This window comes from Bombina bombina, chromosome 1 (genome assembly GCF_027579735.1).
Source record: "Bombina bombina isolate aBomBom1 chromosome 1, aBomBom1.pri, whole genome shotgun sequence".
In the NCBI taxonomy this organism is placed as follows: Eukaryota; Metazoa; Chordata; class Amphibia; order Anura; family Bombinatoridae; genus Bombina; species Bombina bombina.
In genome coordinates this window covers 1,584,555,084-1,584,573,551 of record NC_069499.1, presented here as the reverse complement: position 1 = coordinate 1,584,573,551, position 18,468 = coordinate 1,584,555,084, and the positions used below count along the sequence as shown (strand labels likewise).

At 42.5% G+C, this 18,468-nt stretch overlaps 1 protein-coding gene across 1 annotated transcript in view; it reads left to right on the top strand.

Annotated features, from left to right (window-relative positions):
- TBCD (tubulin folding cofactor D) overlaps window positions 1-18,468 on the top strand; it is a 1,563,032-nt gene that overhangs the window by 878,344 nt on the left and 666,220 nt on the right. The window contains exon 29 of the mRNA XM_053710319.1: window positions 4,065-4,183. Within this exon, the coding sequence (XP_053566294.1) occupies window positions 4,065-4,183 (119 nt within the window). The remainder of the gene's footprint in view (window positions 1-4,064; window positions 4,184-18,468) is intronic.

Genomic DNA, 18,468 nt, shown 5'->3' with positions numbered 1-18,468 from the left:
TCATCCAAATCTCATTTCTCTGAAGCTGACTGCGTGTTATCGGTCATTAAGACCTTGATATACAGGCTTGTAAGCCTGTGACCCGCAGGATTTACCATAAGATCTGATGTAAATACTTGTATTGGTGTTAATCCAAAGGATACTTTTGGAAAAGAGTAAGGATTCCTAGGATTTTGTCCATTCTCCAGGATGGTCTGGAGAAGGGTTTGTCGGCAAGTACTCTAAAGGGTCAGATTTCGGCATTGTCCGTTTTGTTACATAAGCGCTTGGCGGATGTTCCAGACGTGCAATCATTTGGTCAGGCCTTGGTAAGAATTTGTCCTATGTTTAAACCTGTTGCTCCTCTATGGAGTCTTAACCTTGTTCTAAAAGTTTTACAACAGGCTCAGTTTGAGCCTATGTATTCTTTAGATATTAGGATGTTATCTTGGAAAGTTTTGTTTCTTGTTGCTATGTCCTCTGCTTGGAGAGTTTCTGAACTCTCTGCTTTACAGTGTGATTCCCCTTATCTTATATTTCACTCTGATAAGGTGGTTCTGCGTACTAAGTTTGGTTTCCTGCCCAAGGTTGTTTCAGTCAAGAATATTAATCAGGAAATCGTTGTACCTTCTTTGTGTCCTAATCTTTCTTCTCACAAAGAACGCTTGTTACATAATCTGAATGTTGTACGAGCACTAACATTTTTACTGACTTTTGTCAGTCTTCTGCATTGTTTGTTTGCTTTTCTGGGAAACACAAGGCTCAGAAAGCTACGGCTACTTCACTTTCCCTTTGGCTGAAGAGCGTTATTCGCTTGGCATAAGAGACTGCTGGACAGCAACCTCCTGAGAAAATCACAGCTCATTCCACAAGGGCTGTTTCTTCTTCCTGGGCCTTCAAAAATGAAGCTTCTGTGGAATAGATTTGCAAGGCTGCAACTTGGTCATCTTTGCACACTTTTCCAAATTCTATGAATTTGATACTTTTACCTTCTTTTGGGATAAAGGTTCTTCAAGCAGTGGTGCCTTCTGTTTAGGTTCCTGTCTTGTCCCTCCCTTATCATCGGTGTCCTCTGGCTTGGGTATTGGTTCCCAACAATAATTGATGATGAGCTTTGGACTCACCGTATCATTAGAAAGAAAACAAAATGTATGCTTACCTGATAAATTTATTTATTTCTTGACACGGCGAGTACACGGCCCACCCTGTATTCAGACAGTTTCTTTTTATATAAACCTCAGGCACCTCTGCACCTTGTTTTAATTCCTTTCTCTCCTTTCCCTTTGGTCGAATGACTGGGGGATTGTGGGTAGGGGAGTGATATTTAACAGCTTTGCGGTGGTGCTCTTTGCCTCCTCCTGCTGGCCAGGAGTGATATTCCCAACAGTAATTGATGATGATCCGTGGACTCACCGTGTTGAGAAATAAATACATTTATCAGGTAAGCTTAAATTTCAAGTTAATTGCTCCCTGTATTTGTAATGTTCCAGTTGATAAACTAAACTAGATTGGCTAAATACCAATGAAATGATTTTATTTATGCTTCTTCCCGATATGAATTAATATATAGATGTAATATTTACAAACTGTAAGCTTATTCTGTTAATGAAAAACATAAATGTCGTGCTTCATTAATATAGTATTGGTCAGGATGGTTTAGCTTTTATCTATTTTTGATGTTTCTTTACTTTTGTGTATTAACATTGTCTGTCAAGTTACTGGCATGTGCTGTAATTTCCTGTGGGATGCCAGTACTTCTCATGTGGTGTAATTTCCTGTGGGATGCCAGTACTTCTCATGTGCTGTAATTTCCTGTGGGATGCCAGTACTTCTCATGTGCTGTAATTTCCTGTGGGATGCCAGTACTTCTCATGTGGTGTAATTTCCTATGGGATGCCAGTACTTCTCATGTGGTGTAATTTCCTGTGGGATGCCAGTACTTCTCATGTGCTGTAATTTCCTGTGGGATGCCAGTACTTCTTATGTGGTGTAATTTCCTGTGGGATGCCAGTACTTCTCATGTGGTGTAATTTCCTGTGGGATGCCAGTACTTCTCATGTGCTGTAATTTCCTGTGGGATGCCAGTACTTCTCATGTGGTGTAATTTCCTGTGGGATGCCAGTACTTCTCATGTGCTGTAATTTCCTGTGGTATGCCAGTACTTCTTATGTGGTTGAACTGATCTGTAACTATCTTTACACCTGAGATGCTCAAGTGTTGACTGATACCAATTCACTCTGTTCTACCTATAAATCTGTGATTTCTAACTAAAAGGAAAGTGGCAAATACTATGTTCTGCTTCCCACTTTGTGGGCACAGAAATCTTACAGGAATGAAAACTATTAGTTAAAAGAGAAATCTCAGATCTGGTCTAATATAGGTCTGACCAAGGTTGCAGATCTCTATGTGGGTGACAAACTGCTTACCCTCCAAGCCTTCCTTCGGAAGTTTAACCCACCTTCAATCCTACACTTCGAATTCTGGAGCCTACGTAGCCTCCTCAGATCATGGGGTTTTGATAACGCCCCTTTAAGAACCAAAACTAGATGGGAGATGAGGTGGAATTCAGCACTTCCTTCTAAGAGATTGCTGTCCCTATCATACTTAGACATCTTGAATCCCCCGGTCTTTCACAAATCTCCCCCAGTAAGACATTGTGAATCTTCCCTAGCTCTCACGCATGAACCCCAACTCTGGAGGACTGCAACCCAACTAACCAAGAAAGCTGTACACTGTACAACCTTATATGAGTTGTTCCTCAAAATTCTTCTACAATGGCACATGACGCCTATCCGTCTGTTCAAAATTTCACCTGTTAACTCCCCTAGCTGTTGGAGAGGCTGCAAAGCACTGGGGACTCCACAGCATATTTGGTGGTCTTGCCCGCAAATTCAACCACTTTGGCAGCGTGCTGCCCAGTATTGTACCATGAAGGGTATACAGGTACTCCTATCACCGAGTTCTGCTCTATTCCACTTATTGCCCACAACTCTGACTCTGCCTCAGAAATTATTCTGTATCTACCTATTTCTAGCCATAAAATTGGCTATAGCCCGAATGTGGCTTCAACGAACCTCACCTTCCTGGGATCAAGTGGTGGATATTCTGCGATTTGTGAAGACAATGGAATCATATGTTTCCCACATACATGGGTCGGAGGACCTCCAGATTGGGATCTGGGCATACGGTCCGGAGTAAACCCTAACTGTAAACTTCACCCCTTCTGCCCCACCCCTCCTACATATATTATACCTCTATAATAGCTAAATCCTATAACGCTCTAAGGATCTCTAAACAACCTCTTCTACCTCCCTCTTATCTGCCCTAACCCTATCCCCTCCCTTAATATGAAACCACCTTTTCCAATCCCATTTCCCCCTACCCCTCTCTTTTTTTTTTCCCCCTTTCCCCCTTCCCTAATCTTATTTTATAACTCAGCACAACCTGGAAAAGACTAATTTAATGACCTATATTTACATACACAATGGGTACATTATGGTGTTGGTAATGACAGCTCTCTCATGGCCTCATGCCAAATGTGTATACTGCTGTTTCATCCCAATAAATAGATAGCAAATTATCCTTTTATATAAGTCGGATCTGTAATGATCCCTACTAGTTGGTCCGAGGGGGCCTTGTACACTCATGGACATTGGATTATACTAATTTGCATACCCCTTCCTCTGAATGTATCTATTATGTAAAATGTAATACATTGAAATTGTTATGCTATTTACCGATGTTATCTACAAATTTGCTCTTGTTGTTATTATTGACATTTCTCTGAATAAAAAAGAGAAATCTCAGAAGCACTATGAATAGTCTACAGGCTGCTGTGTTCATTACGTATATCTTTCTTTATCTTCTGTTTGTTGGTATCAGTTTATTTATGGCTAGAGGCGACCATATGCAACAGACAATAGCGTAACCAAGGAGGAGGTTCATAGCAGCTGTCACAATGATATGTGTACGATAATGTCAATAACTGCATATTATAGCAGATACTGTTTTTGTGTATTATCATTACTAGGCTTTTCCCCCAGCGATGCATGTGTTATATTCACTTATGTTCCCTTTTTGCTTAGATGACATTGTGACGCAATACATCACAGAGCTACAGTCACCTGAAGAAATGACTCGCTGCGGCTTCTCGCTTGCCCTGGGGGCTCTGCCGCGATTTATGTTGAAAGGCAAACTGCAGCAGGTAACAGCGGCATGTAACTGGTGTTACTCTTGCGCTGCAAGCATGGGGGACTGGGAATAGATGGCACTGGCAGCTACCACAAAGGATTTGTTTGGATGAAATACTTGGTATACTTGGGGATTTTTTTTACTATAACAAATAGCTATAAATCTTCAGCTATATCATCTGAAGGCGCTGCCTTCTGGGGTTTGTTACTGAAGTTCTTAGCCAGGTTCTCTGGTGTTGCCAACAAAACACAGAAGCCAGAAACTGTTCTACGCAAGTTCTCTCTATGCAGTGATTGTGTTAGGAAGTCACACCAGCAGGCTGTACTGCTCTGTATATCCTCATTTTTCAGGGTTTAGTTTTTAATCAAGTACATTGTTAATATTTAGCAAAGTGGTGCTTTTATGTTCTGGGGCAATAAAAAATATATAATCGGAGATGATTTGCCGAGCAAGGGAATTAAGATGTCATTTTTTGCAGCACTGTGGTTCCCCTGCCTGGTGAGACCTTAAAAGTTAAATGAAGAGGTTTAAAAAAAAGAAGTTTACTGTAAGCCTTTTGTTTTCCACTCTGTAGAAAGCTTTATGACTTAAGGCGCCGTGTGATGATATAATTGGGCTCCAGGTGCTTTTAACCTGCTTACCTGTAAACCTATCAGTCATTTTCCATTCCTGAAATACATATTACAGCTCCCTCTCCAGCTGTGTAAAACAAACTGTTTTCTAAGCAGTGTGTTGTTGTTTTTGCTAATTATGAGTAGATTTCTTTGTTGTGGCCAATTAGGACCAGGTGTAAATGTTCTTGTGCACAGCCCTAAGCAGTCAATCGGCAACATGTTGCAAGGTCTTAAAACCTGCAGAATTCTTACACCTCTCTGAGGTGGTTTGGGGAAAGCACAGGATAGATGAGCTGTATAAACACAACCAGCAGGTGAAACTACATTCCCAGTGGGGTATAGAAGAGATAAGGTAATAAAATGTTAATTTTCCATTTTTCTCTCCAAATATTAGTCTTTGGTTTACAGACCAAAAGCATGTATATGTACACAATGTGATGAGATCTGATTATACCTACAAGCTCAACCCATTTTATTAGGTTGTGGCTTCAAAAACAGCTAATTCATATACACAAATTAACCTTAAAAAAGCAAATCTCTTACATTTTATACTCTGCAGCTGGTAAAAAAAGTAATTGGAAACACATTAAGGAAAAAACTATTTCTTTTGCATGATGTACCGAGTCCACGGTTTCATCCTTACTTGTGGGATATTATCCTTCCTAACAGGAAGTGACAAAGAGAGCACCCACAGCAGAGCTGTCTATATAGCTCCCCCCTTAACTCCACCCCCCAGTCATTCTCTTTGCCGGCTCTAAGCAGGAAGGGTAAAGTGAAAGAGGTGATAAACTGTTAGTTTTTATTTTTCTTCAAGCAAGAGTTTGTTATTTTTAAATGGTACCGGTGTGTACTATTTACTCTCAGGCAGGAGATAGATGCAGATTTCTGCCTAGAGGATGACGTAACTAAGGTTTCTGCCTAGAGCATTTGTAACTAAGGTCCACTGCTGTTCCCACAGAAGCTGAGGAGTACAGGAAAACTTCAGTGTGAGGAACGGTTTCTTGCTATACAACAATGAGGTATGTTCAGTCATTTTTTCTGGAGAGACTGTGATAATTCAGAAAGGCTGACAGTATCCCCATTAGGGGATGGGTAAGCAGTAATCCTAGTCTTATAAGGGGCATTACTAGCTGGCATAAAGGGCTAAACTTATGGGACACTCAGTTTGAATGATATATAGCAAACGTTTGTGTGTTCTGGGAGTGCTGTTTATATTACTTGAAGGGACAACTGTATTGAGGGTACACTTGGCTTTTTGGGGTTTTTATAACCCACAAGGCTGTTAAAACGCTTGGTAGATTACAAGGCCTTAGTAACATCGAGTGAGATGGGTGGGGCCTATTTTCGCGCCTCAGTTGCACAGTTGTTTTCTCTAGACAAGCAGCAAGCTACAACACCGGAGGGTCCTGGTGAACTTCTTGGGCCTAATCAAAGCTTTATCCCCACATTATCAATCCCTAAGGGCAGGTAGGCGCCACAGCAGAGCTGTGGCAAGGTGCTGACAGGGGTTTTACCGGTCTTTGGCACTTTGTCAATCCGGTTTTCATATTTGGGGGTTAATTGTTAAATTGCTTGTGGTGCAATTTTACTAAAGCTTAGTGAGTCTACTACAAAAATTTCGGAACATTTGAGGTAATTTTAAGCAGTTTTGCAGTTTGTGTATGCCTTTTTTTCTCTTAAAGGCACAGTACTGTTTTTGAAAATTGTTGTTTTTTCATTAAATAAAGTGTTTTCCAAGCTTGCTTGTCTCATTACTAGCCGGTTCAACATGTCTGACACTGAGGAAACTCATTGCTCAATTTGTTTAGAAGCCATTGTGGAACCCCCTCTTAGAATGTGTCCCACTTGTACTGATATGTCTATACATTGCAGACAGCATATTTTGATTTATAAGAGTTTGGCACTGGATGATTCTCAGACAGAAGGAAATCAGTTTTTGGCATCTAGTGCTCCCCAAGTGTCACAACCAGTAACGCCTGCACAAGTGACGCCAAGTACCTCTAGTGCGTCTAATTCTTTCACCTTGCAAGATATGGCCTCAGTTATGAATACTACCCTCACAGAGGTTTTATCTAAACTACCTGGGTTGCAAGAGAATCGCAATCTGTTTGTAGTTCCCAAATAAGAGGGAACCTTCAGACCAATTCTAGATCTCAAGATCCTAAACCAATTCCTAAGAGTCCCATCCTTCAAGATGAAGACCATTCGGACTATTTTACCAATGATCCAGGAGGGTCAATATATGACCACCGTGGACTTAAAGGATGCGTATCTACACATTCCTATCCACAAAGATCATCACCAATTCCTCAGGTTTGCCTTTCTGGACAAGCATTACCAGTTTATGGCTCTTCCCTTCGGGTTGGCCACGGCGCCAAGAATCTTCACAAAGGTGCTAGGGTCCCTTCTGGTGGTCCTAAGGCCGCGGGGCATAGCAGTGGTGCCTTATCTAGACGACATCCTAATTCAAGCGTCGACTTTCCAACTAGCCAAGTCTCACACGGACTTAGTGTTGGCCTTTCTAAGATCTCATGGGTGGAAGATGAACGTAAAAAAGAGTTCTCTTTCCCCTCTCACAAGAGTTTCATTTCTAGGGACTCTGATAGACTCGGTGGACATGAAAATATTTCTGACGGAGGTCAGGAAATGAAAGATTTTGACCACCTGCCGAGCTCTTCATTCCATTCCTCGGCCGTCAGTGGCTCAGTGTATGGAGGTAATCGGACTAATGGTAGTGGCAATGGACGTAGTTCCATATGCTCGCTTACATCTCAGACCACTGCAACTATCCATGCTCAGACAGTGGAATGGGTATTATGCAGATTTATCTCCTCAGATAAACCTGGATCAAGAGACCAGAGACTCTCTTCTTTGGTGGTTGTCACAGGATCACCTGTCCCGGGGAATGTGTTTCCGCAGGACAGCGGGGGTTATAGTGACGACAGACGCCAGCCTACTGGGCTGGGGTGCAGTCTGTAATTCCCTGAAAGCACAGGGTTTGTGGACTCAGGCGGAGACCCTCCTACCGATAAATATTCTGGAATTAAGAGCGATATTCAATGCTCTTCAGGCGTGGCCTCAGCTGGCTTCGGCCAGATTCATCAGATTTCAGTCGGACAACATCACTGCTGTGGCTTATATCAATCATCAGGGGGGAACAAGGAGTTCCTTAGCGATGTTAGAAGTTTCCAGAATAATCCGATGGGCAGAGACTCACTCTTGCCATCTTTCAGCAATCTATATCCCAGCGGTAGAGAACTGGGAGGCAGATTTTCTAAGTCATCAGACTTTTCATCCGGGGGAGTGGGAACTCTATCCGGAGGTGTTTGCTCAACTGGTTCAGCTATGGGGCACACCAGAATTGGATCTGATGGCGTCTCGTCAGAACGCCAAACTTCCTCGTACGGATCCAGGTCAAGGGATCCTCAGGCAGTACTGATAGATGCTCTAGCAGTACCCTTGTCGTTCAACCTGGCTTATGTGTTTCCACCTTTCCCTCTCCTCCCGCGTCTGATTGCCAGAATCAAACAGGAGAGAGCTTCGGTGATTTTGATAGCGCCTGCGTGGCCATGCAGGACTTGGTATGCAGACCTGGTGGACATGTCATCTCTGCCACCATGGACTCTGCCACTGAGATGGGACCTTTTGATTAAAGGTCCATTCAAGCATCCAAATCTAATTTCTCTGCAACTGACTGCTTGGAGATTGAACGCTTGATTTTATCAAAGAGGGGTTTCTCGGAGTCGGTCATAGATACCTTGATTCAGGCTCGAAAGCCTGTCACCAGGAAGATCTATTATAAGATATGGCGTAAATATCTTTTTTGGTGCAAATCCAAAGGCTACTCATGGAGTAAGGTCAGGATTCCTAAGGATTTTGTCTTTTCTCCAAGAGGGATTGGAGAAAGGATTGTCCGCTAGTTCCTTAAAAGGACAGATATCTGCTTTGTCTATTCTGTTGCACAAGCGTCTGGCAGATGTCCCAGACGTTCTGGCTTTTTGCCAGGCTTTAGTTAGAATTAAGCCTGTGTTTAAACCTTTTGCTCCGCCATGGAGTCTAAATTTAGTTCTTAAAGTTCTTCAGGGGGTTCCGTTTGAACCCATGCATTCCATAGATATTAAGCTTCTATCTTGGAAAGTTATGTTTCTAGTTGCTATCTCTTCAGCTCGAAGAGTTTCTGAACTATCTGCATTACAATGTGACTCGCCTTATCTTGTTTTCCATGCTGATAAGGTGGTTTTGCGTACCAAACCTGGGTTCCTCCCTAAGGTTGTTACTAACAGGAATATCAATCAGGAAATTGTTGTTCCTTCTCTGTGTCCTAATCCTTCTTCTAAGAAGGAACATCTGTTGCACAACATGGACGTGGTTCGTGCTTTGAAGTTTTATTTGCAGGCAACCAAAGATTTTCGTCAAACATCTTCTTTGTTTGTTGTCTATTCTGGAAAGCGTAGGGGTCAAAAGGCTACGGCTACCTCTCTTTCCTTTTGGCTGAAAAGCATCATCCGTTTGGCTTATGAGACTGCTGGACAGCAGCCTCCTGAAAGAATTACAGCTCACTCTACTAGAGCGGTACCTTCCACATGGGCTTTTAAAAATTATTCTTCTGTTGAACAGATTTGTAAGGCTGCGACTTGGTCGTCTCTTCATACCTTTTCCAAATTTTCCAAATTTGATACTTTTGCTTCTTCGGAGGCTATTTTTGGGAGAGAGGTTTTGCAAGCAGTGGTGCCTTCCGTTTAGGTTCCTGTCTTGTCCCTCCCTTCATCCGTGTCCTAAAGCTTTGGTATTGGTATCCCACAAGTAAGGATGAAACCGTGGATTCGGTACATCTTGCAAAAGAAAACAAAATTCATGCTTACCTGATAAATTTCTTTCTTTTGCAATGTACCGAGTCTACGGCCCGCCCTGTCTATTCAAGACAGATAGTATTTTTTATTGAAAACTTCAGTCACCTCTGCACCTTATAGTCGGTCGAATGACTGGGGGGTTGAGTTAAGGGGGGAGCTATATAGACAGCTCTGCTGTGGTGCTCTCTTTGCCACATCCTGTTAGGAAGGAGAATATCCCACAAGTAAGGATGAAACCGTGGACTCGGTACATAGCAAAAGAAAGACATTTATCAGGTAAGCATAAATTTAGTTTTTAAAGTATACTGTCCTTTTAAGGCTCAGGAGTGCCCAAACTATTTATATGGAGGGCTCATTATTAATGTTGTGATTATCCTCTTGTGCTAAGGTACCGCCTGAAAACAAAACTAGATGATAATCACATTCAGCCAGATTACGAGTTTTGCGTTATGGCTGTCTCGCTAGTAACTTGCAAGTTATTTTCACCGCTCACCTTTCATAGCGTGCTATTACAGGTTTGCAAAAAAAATGGCTTGTGCGGGTGATATGGTTGCGTTGAGCTCCATACCGCACCCAAATACAAGCAGTGTCTTGACGTGCTCATGCACAATTTCCCCATAGACATCAATGGGGAGAGCCAGCTTAAAAAAAGCCTAACACCTGCAATCGCGGAGCGTAAAGCTCCGTAACGCAGCCCTATTGATGTTTATTGGGAAAAAAAATGTATGTTTAAACCTATCACCCTAACATAAACCCCAAGTCTAAACACCCCTAATCTGATGCCCCCGACATCGCCGACACCTAAATTACACTTATTAACCCCTAATCTGCCGCCCCCAATGTCGCCGCCACCTACATAAATTTATTAACCCCTAATCTGCCAGCCCCAACGTCGTCGTCGCCGCCGCCGCCACTATACTAATGTTATTAACTCCTAAACCTCTGGCCTCACTAACACTAAATAAATATATTAACCCCTAACGTAACCCTAAGTCTAACCCTAATGTAACCCTAATACCCCCTAACTTTAATATAATTAAAATAATTCTAAATAAAACCTACTATTAATAACAAAATAATTCCTATTTAAAACGAAATACTTGCATGTAAAATAAACCCTAAGCTAGCTACAATATAACTAATAGTTATATTGTATCTAGCTTAGGTTTTTTTTTTATTTCACAGCTAAGTTTGTATTTATTTTAACTAGGTAGGCTAGTTAGTAAATAGTTATTAACTATTTACTAGCTACCTAGTTAAAATAAATACAAAGTTACCTGTAAAATAAAACCTAACCAGAGTTACACTAACACCTAACATTACAATAAAATTAAATTAACAACATTATCTAAATTACAAAAAAACAACAACACTAAATTACACAAAATAAAAAAGAAAATTTATGCTTACCTGATAAATGTATTTCTTTTTTTGACACGATGAGTCCACGGATCATCTTAATTACTAATGGGATATTCACCTCCTAGTCAGCAGGAGGCGGCAAAGAGCACCACAGCAAAGCTGTTAAATAGCTCCTCCCTTCCCTCCCACTCCAGTCATTCGATCGAAGTTAAGGAAAGAAAGGAAAAACCAAGGTGCAGAGGTGTCTGAAGTTTATAATAACCTACAACCTGTTCCACAAGAACAGGACGGGCTGTGGACTCATCGTGTCAAAAAAAGAAATACATTTCTCTTGTTAAGTGTGTTCAGTCCACGGGTCATCCATTACTTATGGGATATATTCTCCTTCCCAACAGGAAGTTGCAAGAGGATCACCCAAGCAGAGCTGCTATATAGCTCCTCCCCTCACATGTCATATCCAGTCATTCTCTTGCAAGTCTCAACAAAGAAGGAGGTCGCGAGAGGAGATAGGAGTTTTTTACCTAATTATTCTTCAATCAAAAGTTTATTATTTTAAAATGGCACCGGAGTGTGCTGTTTTTTCTCTCAGGCAGTATTTAGAAGAAGAATCTGCCTGCGTTTTCTATGATCTTAGCAGACGTAACTAAGATCCACTGGCTGTTCTCGCACATTCTGAGGAGTGGGGTAACTTCAGAAAAGGGAATAGCATGCGGGGTCCCCCGCAAATGAGGTATGTGCAGTAATATTTTCGAGGAATGGAATTGACTAAGAAAACACTGCTGTTACCCATATGATGTAAGTACAGCCTTTAATGCAGTAGTAGCGACTGTTATCAGGCTGATAAATGTATGCGCAGTTGAGTTATTTTCTAGGGACTAGAATTTGACTGAGAAAATACTGTTAAAACTGAAATAAATGTATGAGCCTTAACTGCAGTAGAAGCGACTGGTAGCAGGCTTAGTGATAACTTTGCATAACACTGGAAAGTTGTTTTTAAAACGTTTACAGGCATGTTATTCGTTTTGTGAGGTACTTTGGTGATAAATCTTTTTGGGCATGATTTTTTTCCATATTGCTAACGTATATTTCTGCATAGAAACCGTTGTAACAGGTCTCCCACTGTTGTAATATGAGTGGGAGGGGCCTTTTTTTAGCGCCTTGTTGCGCAGTTAAAATTCTAGCACAGTCTTCCTGCTTCTTCCTCCTTGATCCAGGACGTCTCCAGAGAGCTCAGGGGTCTTCAAAATTCATTTTTGAGGGAGGTAATCAGTCACAGCAGACCTGTGACAGTGTGTTTGACTGTGATAAAAGCGTTAAATCATAAATTGATTATCCGTTTTTGGGTATTGAGGGGTTAATCATCCGTTTGCTAGTGGGTGCAATCCTCTGCTAAATTCATACATTTACTGTTAAAATTGTTGGCTATAACTGATTAGTTCATTGTTATTTCAACTGTGACAGTTTTTTGTGTTTTTAAAAGCGCTGCAGCGTTTTTTCTATTGCTTGTAAATTTATTGAAAGATTTTTTCCAAGCTTGCTAGCCTTCATTGCTAGTCTGTTTAAACATGTCTGATACAGATGAATCTACTTGTTCATTATGTTTAAAAGCCAATGTGGAGCCCAATAGAAATATGTGTACCAATTGTATTGATGTTACTTTAAATAAAAGTCAGTCTTTACTGGTAAAGAAATTATCACCAGACAACGAGGGGGAAGTTATGCCGACTAACTCTCCTCACGTGTCAGTACCTTCGCCTCCCGCTCAGGAGGTGCGTGACATTGTGGCGCCAAGTACATCAAGGCCCTTACAAATCACTTTGCATGATATGGCTAATGTTATGAAAGAAGTATTATCTAATTTGCCTGAGTTAAGAGGCAAGCGCGATAGCTCTGGGTTTAGGACAGAGCGCGCCGATGACACGATAGCCATGTCCGATACTGCGTCACAATTTGCAGAACATGAGGACGGAGAGCTTCATTCTGTGGGTGACGGATCTGATCCGGGGAGACCGGATTCAGAAATTTCAAATTTTAAATTTAAGCTTGAGAACCTCCGTGTATTGCTAGGGGAGGTGTTAGCGGCTCTGAATGATTGCGACACGGTTGCAATCCCAGAGAAATTATGTAGGCTGGATAAATACTATGCGGTACCTGTGTGTACTGACGTTTTTCCTATACCTAAAAGGCTTACAGAGATTATTAGCAATAGTGGGATAGACCCGGTGTGCCCTTTTCCCCTCCTCCGATATTTAGAAAAATGTTCCCAATAGACGCCACCACACGAGACTTATGGCAGACGGTCCCTAAGGTGGAGGGAGCAGTTTCTACTTTAGCCAAGCGTACCACTATCCCGGTGGAGGATAGTTGTGCTTTCTCAGATCCAATGGATAAAAAATTAGAAGGTTACCTTAAGAAAATGTTTGTTCAACAAGGTTTTATATTACAGCCCCTTGCATGCATTGCGCCCGTCACTGCTGCAGCGGCATTCTGGTTTGAGTCTCTGGAAGAGGCTATTTGCACAGCACCATTGGATGATATTATGAACAAGTTTAAAGCCCTTAAGCTAGCTAATGCATTTGTTTCGGATGCCGTTGTGCATTTAACCAAACTAACGGCTAAGAACTCCGGATTCGCCATCCAGGCGCGCAGAGCGCTATGGCTTAAATCCTGGTCAGCAGATGTAACTTCTAAATCAAAATTGCTTAATATTCCTTTCAAAGGGCAAACCTTATTCGGGCCCGGCTTGAAAGAAATTATTGCTGACATTACTGGAGGTAAGGGTCACACCCTTCCTCAGGACAGGGCCAAATCAAAGGCAAAACAGTCTAATTTTCGTGCCTTTCGTAATTTCAAGGCAGGAGCAGCATCAACTTCCTCCGCTCCAAAACAGGAAGGGACTGCTACTCGTTACAGACAGGGTTGGAAAGGCAACCAGTCCTGGAACAAGGGCAAGCAGGCCAGAAAACCTACTTCTGCCCCTAAGACAGCATGAAGAAAGGGCCCCCTATCCGGAAACTGATCTAGTGGGGGTCAGACTTTCTCTCTTCGCCCAGGCCTGGGCAAGATATGTCCAGGATCCCTGGGCGTTGGAGATCATATCTCAGGGATACCTTCTGGACTTCAAAACTTCTCCTCCACAAGGGAGATTTCATCTGTCAAGGTTATCAACAAACCTAATAAAGAAAGAGGCATTTCTACGATGTGTACAAGACCTCTTAGTAATGGGAGTGATCCACCCGGTTCCGCGGACGGAACAAGGGCAAGGTTTTTACTCAAATCTGTTTGTGGTTCCCAAAAAAGAGGGAACCTTCAGGCCAATCTTGGACCTGAAGATCTTAAACAAATTCCTAAGGGTTCCATCGTTCAAAATGGAAACTATTCGAACCATCCTACCCATGATCCAAGAGGGTCAGTATATGACCACAGTGGACTTAAAGGATGCCTACCTTCACATACCGATTCACAAATATCATTATCGGTACCTAAGGTTTGCCTTTCTAGACAGGCATTACCAGTTTGTAGCTCTTCCCTTCGGGTTGGCTACGGCCCCGAGAATTTTTACAAAGGTTCTGGGCTCGCTTCTGGCGGTACTAAGACCACGAGGCATAGCGGTGGCTCCGTACCTAGACGACATTCTGATACAAGCGTCAAGTTTTCAAAATGCAAAGTCTCATACAGAGATAGTTCTAGCATTTCTGAGGTTGCATGGGTGGAAAGTGAACATGGAAAAGAGTTCTCTGTTCCCACTCACAAGGGTTCCCTTTCTAGGGACTCTTATAGATTCTGTAGAGATGAAGATTTACCTGACGGAGTCCAGGTTATCAAAAATCCTAAATGCTTGCCGTCTCCTTCATTCCATTCCAAGCCCATCAGTAGCTCAGTGCATGGAAGTAATCGGCTTAATGGTCGCGGCAATGGACATAGTGCCATTTGCGCGCCTACATCTCAGACCGCTGCAACTATGCATGCTAAGTCAGTGGAATGGGGATTACTCAGATCTGTCCCCTTTACTAAATCTGGACCAGGAGGCCAGAGATTCTCTTCTCTGGTGGTCGGGGGTTCATCTGTCCAAAGGAATGACTTTTCACAGACCAGATTGGACGATTGTAACAACAGATGCCAGCCTACTAGGCTGGGGTGCAGTCTGGAACTCCCTGAAGGCTCAGGGATCGTGGACTCAGGAGGAGAAACTCCTCCCAATAAACATTCTGGAATTAAGAGCAATATTCAATGCTCTTCTAGCTTGGCCTCAGTTAGCAGCACTGAGGTTCATCAGATTTCAGTCGGACAACATCACGACTGTGGCTTACATCAATCATCAAGGGGGAACCAGGAGTTCCCTAGCGATGTTGGAAGTCTCGAAGATAATTCGCTGGGCAGAGTCTCACTCTTGTCATCTGTCAGCGATCTACATCCCAGGCGTGGAGAACTGGGAGGCGGATTTTCTAAGTCGCTAGACCTTTCATCCGGGGGAGTGGGAACTTCACCCGGAGGTGTTTGCTCAACTGATTCTTCGTTGGGGCGAACCGGAGCTGGATCTCATGGCATCTCGCCAGAACGCCAAGCTTCCTTGTTACGGATCCAGGTCCAGGGACCCGGGAGCGGTGCTGGTAGATGCATTAGCAGCCCCTTGGGTTTTCAACATGGCTTATGTGTTTCCACCATTTCCGTTGCTACCTCGACTGATTGCCAGGATCAAACAGGAGAGAGCATCGGTGATTCTGATAGCGCCTGCGTGGCCACGCAGAACCTGGTATGCAGACCTAGTGGACATGTCGTCCTGTCCACCATGGTCTCTGCCTCTGAGGCAGGACCTTCTAATTCAGGGTCCTTTCAACCATCCAAGCCTAATTTCTCTGAGGCTGACTGCATGGAGATTGAACGCTTGATTCTCTCAAAGCGTGGTTTTTCGGAGTCGGTTATTGATACGTTAATACAGGCTCGGAAACCTGTTACCAGAAAAATTTACCATAAGATATGGCGTAAATATTTATATTGGTGTGAATCCAAGAGTTACTCATGGAGTAAGGTTAGGATTCCTAGGATATTGGCTTTTCTACAAGAAGGTTTAGAAAAGGGTTTATCCGCTAGTTCGTTAAAGGGACAGATTTCTGCTCTGTCTATTCTTTTACACAAACGTCTGGCAGAGAATCCAGACGTCCAGGCTTTTTGTCAGGCTTTGGCTAGGATTAAGCCTGTGTTTAAAACTGTTGCTCCTCCGTGGAGCTTAAACTTGGTTCTTAAAGTTCTTCAGGGTGTTCCGTTTGAACCCCTTCATTCCATTGATATTAAGCTTTTATCTTGGAAAGTTCTGTTTTTGATGGCTATTTCCTCGGCTCGAAGAGTCTCTGAGTTATCTGCCTTACATTGCGATTCTCCTTATCTGATTTTTCATTCAGACAAGGTAGTTCTGCGTACTAAACCTGGGTTTTTACCTAAGGTTGTTTCTAACAGGAATATCAATCAAGAGATTGTTGTTCCTTCATTATGTCCTAATCCTTCTTCAAAGAAGGAACGTCTTTTGCATAATCTGGACGTAGTCCGTGCCCTGAAGTTCTACTTACAGGCAACTAAAGATTTTCGGCAAACTTCTTCTCTGTTTGTCGTTTATTCTGGTCAGAGGAGAGGTCAAAAGGCTTCGGCCACCTCTCTCTCTTTTTGGCTTCGTGGCATAATACGTTTAGCCTATGAGACTGCTGGACAGCAGCCTCCTGAAAGAATTACAGCTCATTCCACTAGAGCTGTGGCTTCCACCTGGGCCTTTAAGAATGAGGCCTCTGTTGAACAGATTTGCAAAGCTGCAACTTGGTCTTCACTTCATACCTTTTCAAAATTTTACAAATTTGACACTTTTGCTTCTTCGGAGGCTGTTTTTGGGAGAAAGGTTCTACAGGCAGTGGTTCCTTCTGTTTAATGTTCCTGCCTTGTCCCTCCCATCATCCGTGTACTTTAGCTTTGGTATTGGTATCCCATAAGTAATGGATGACCCGTGGACTGAACACACTTAACACGAGAAAACATAATTTATGCTTACCTGATAAATTTATTTCTCTTGTAGTGTGTTCAGTCCACGGCCCGCCCTGTCTTTTTTTGAGGCAGTTCTAAATTTTAATTAAAACTCCAGTCACCACTGCACCCTATAGTTTTTCCTTTCTCGTCTTGTTTCGGTCGAATGACTGGATATGACATGTGAGGGGAGGAGCTATATAGCAGCTCTGCTTGGGTGATCCTCTTGCAACTTCCTGTTGGGAAGGAGAATATATCCCATAAGTAATGGATGACCCGTGGACTGAACACACTACAAGAGAAATAAATTTATCAGGTAAGCATAAATTATGTTTTTTCAGCTAAGCATAAGTTTTCTTTTCTTTGTTAAGACACGATGAGTCTACGGATCATCTTAATTACTAATGGGATTCAATAACCAAGCTAGAGTACACAGATGATACGGGAGGGACAAGACTAAACGGAAGGCACCCCTGCTTGAAGAATCTTCCTCCCAAAAGCAGCCTCAGCCGAGGCAAAAGTGTCAAATTTGTAGAACTTTGAAAAAGTGTGAAGAGAGGACTAAGTTGTGGACCAAAATGCAGCCTTTCAAATCTGTTCCACAGAAGCCTCGTTTTTGAACGCCCATGAGGAAGCAACAGCCCTCGTGGCATGAGCCGTAACTCTCAGGAGGCTGCTGTTCAGCAGGCTCATATGCAAAATGTATGATACTCTTCAGCCAAAAAGAAAGAGAAGTTACCATAGCTTTCTGTCCCTTACGTTTTCCTGAGAAAACCACAAACAAAGCAGAAGACGATTGACGAAAGTCCTTAGTCGCCTGTAGGTAAAACCTAAAAGCACGGACCACGTCCAAAATGTGCAGATGATATTCCTTCTGAGAAGAAGGATTAGGACACAAAGAAGGAACAACAATCTCCTGATTAATGCTCCGATCAGAAACTACCTTATCTAAATGGAAAATAAGGTAAGGAGACTCATATTTCAATGCTTAGAGCTCTGATACTCTGCAAGCAGAAGAAATAGCAACAAGAATCAAAACTTTTCAAGATAACTTAATATCTAAGGAATGCATAGGCTCAAATGCTGCCCCTTGGAGAACTTTGAGAACGGAATTAAGACTCCATAGAGGAGTAACTGGCTTGAACACAGACCTGATCCTGACCAAGGCCTCACAAAAGGAATGCACATCTGGAACATCTGCCAGATGTTTGTGTAACAAAATGGATAAGGCAGAAATTTGACCCTTTAGGGAACTTGTCTATAATCCTTTCTCCAAACCCTCTTGGAGAAAAGACAAAAATCTAGGAATCCTAACTCTACTGCATGAGTAGCCCTTGGATTCGCACCAATAGAGATATTTACGCCAAATCTTATAGAAAATCTTTCTAGTTACAGACTTACGAGCCTGAATCATGAGTCCGAAAACCCCTGCTTGGAAAAAATTAAGCGTTCAATCTCCAAGCAGT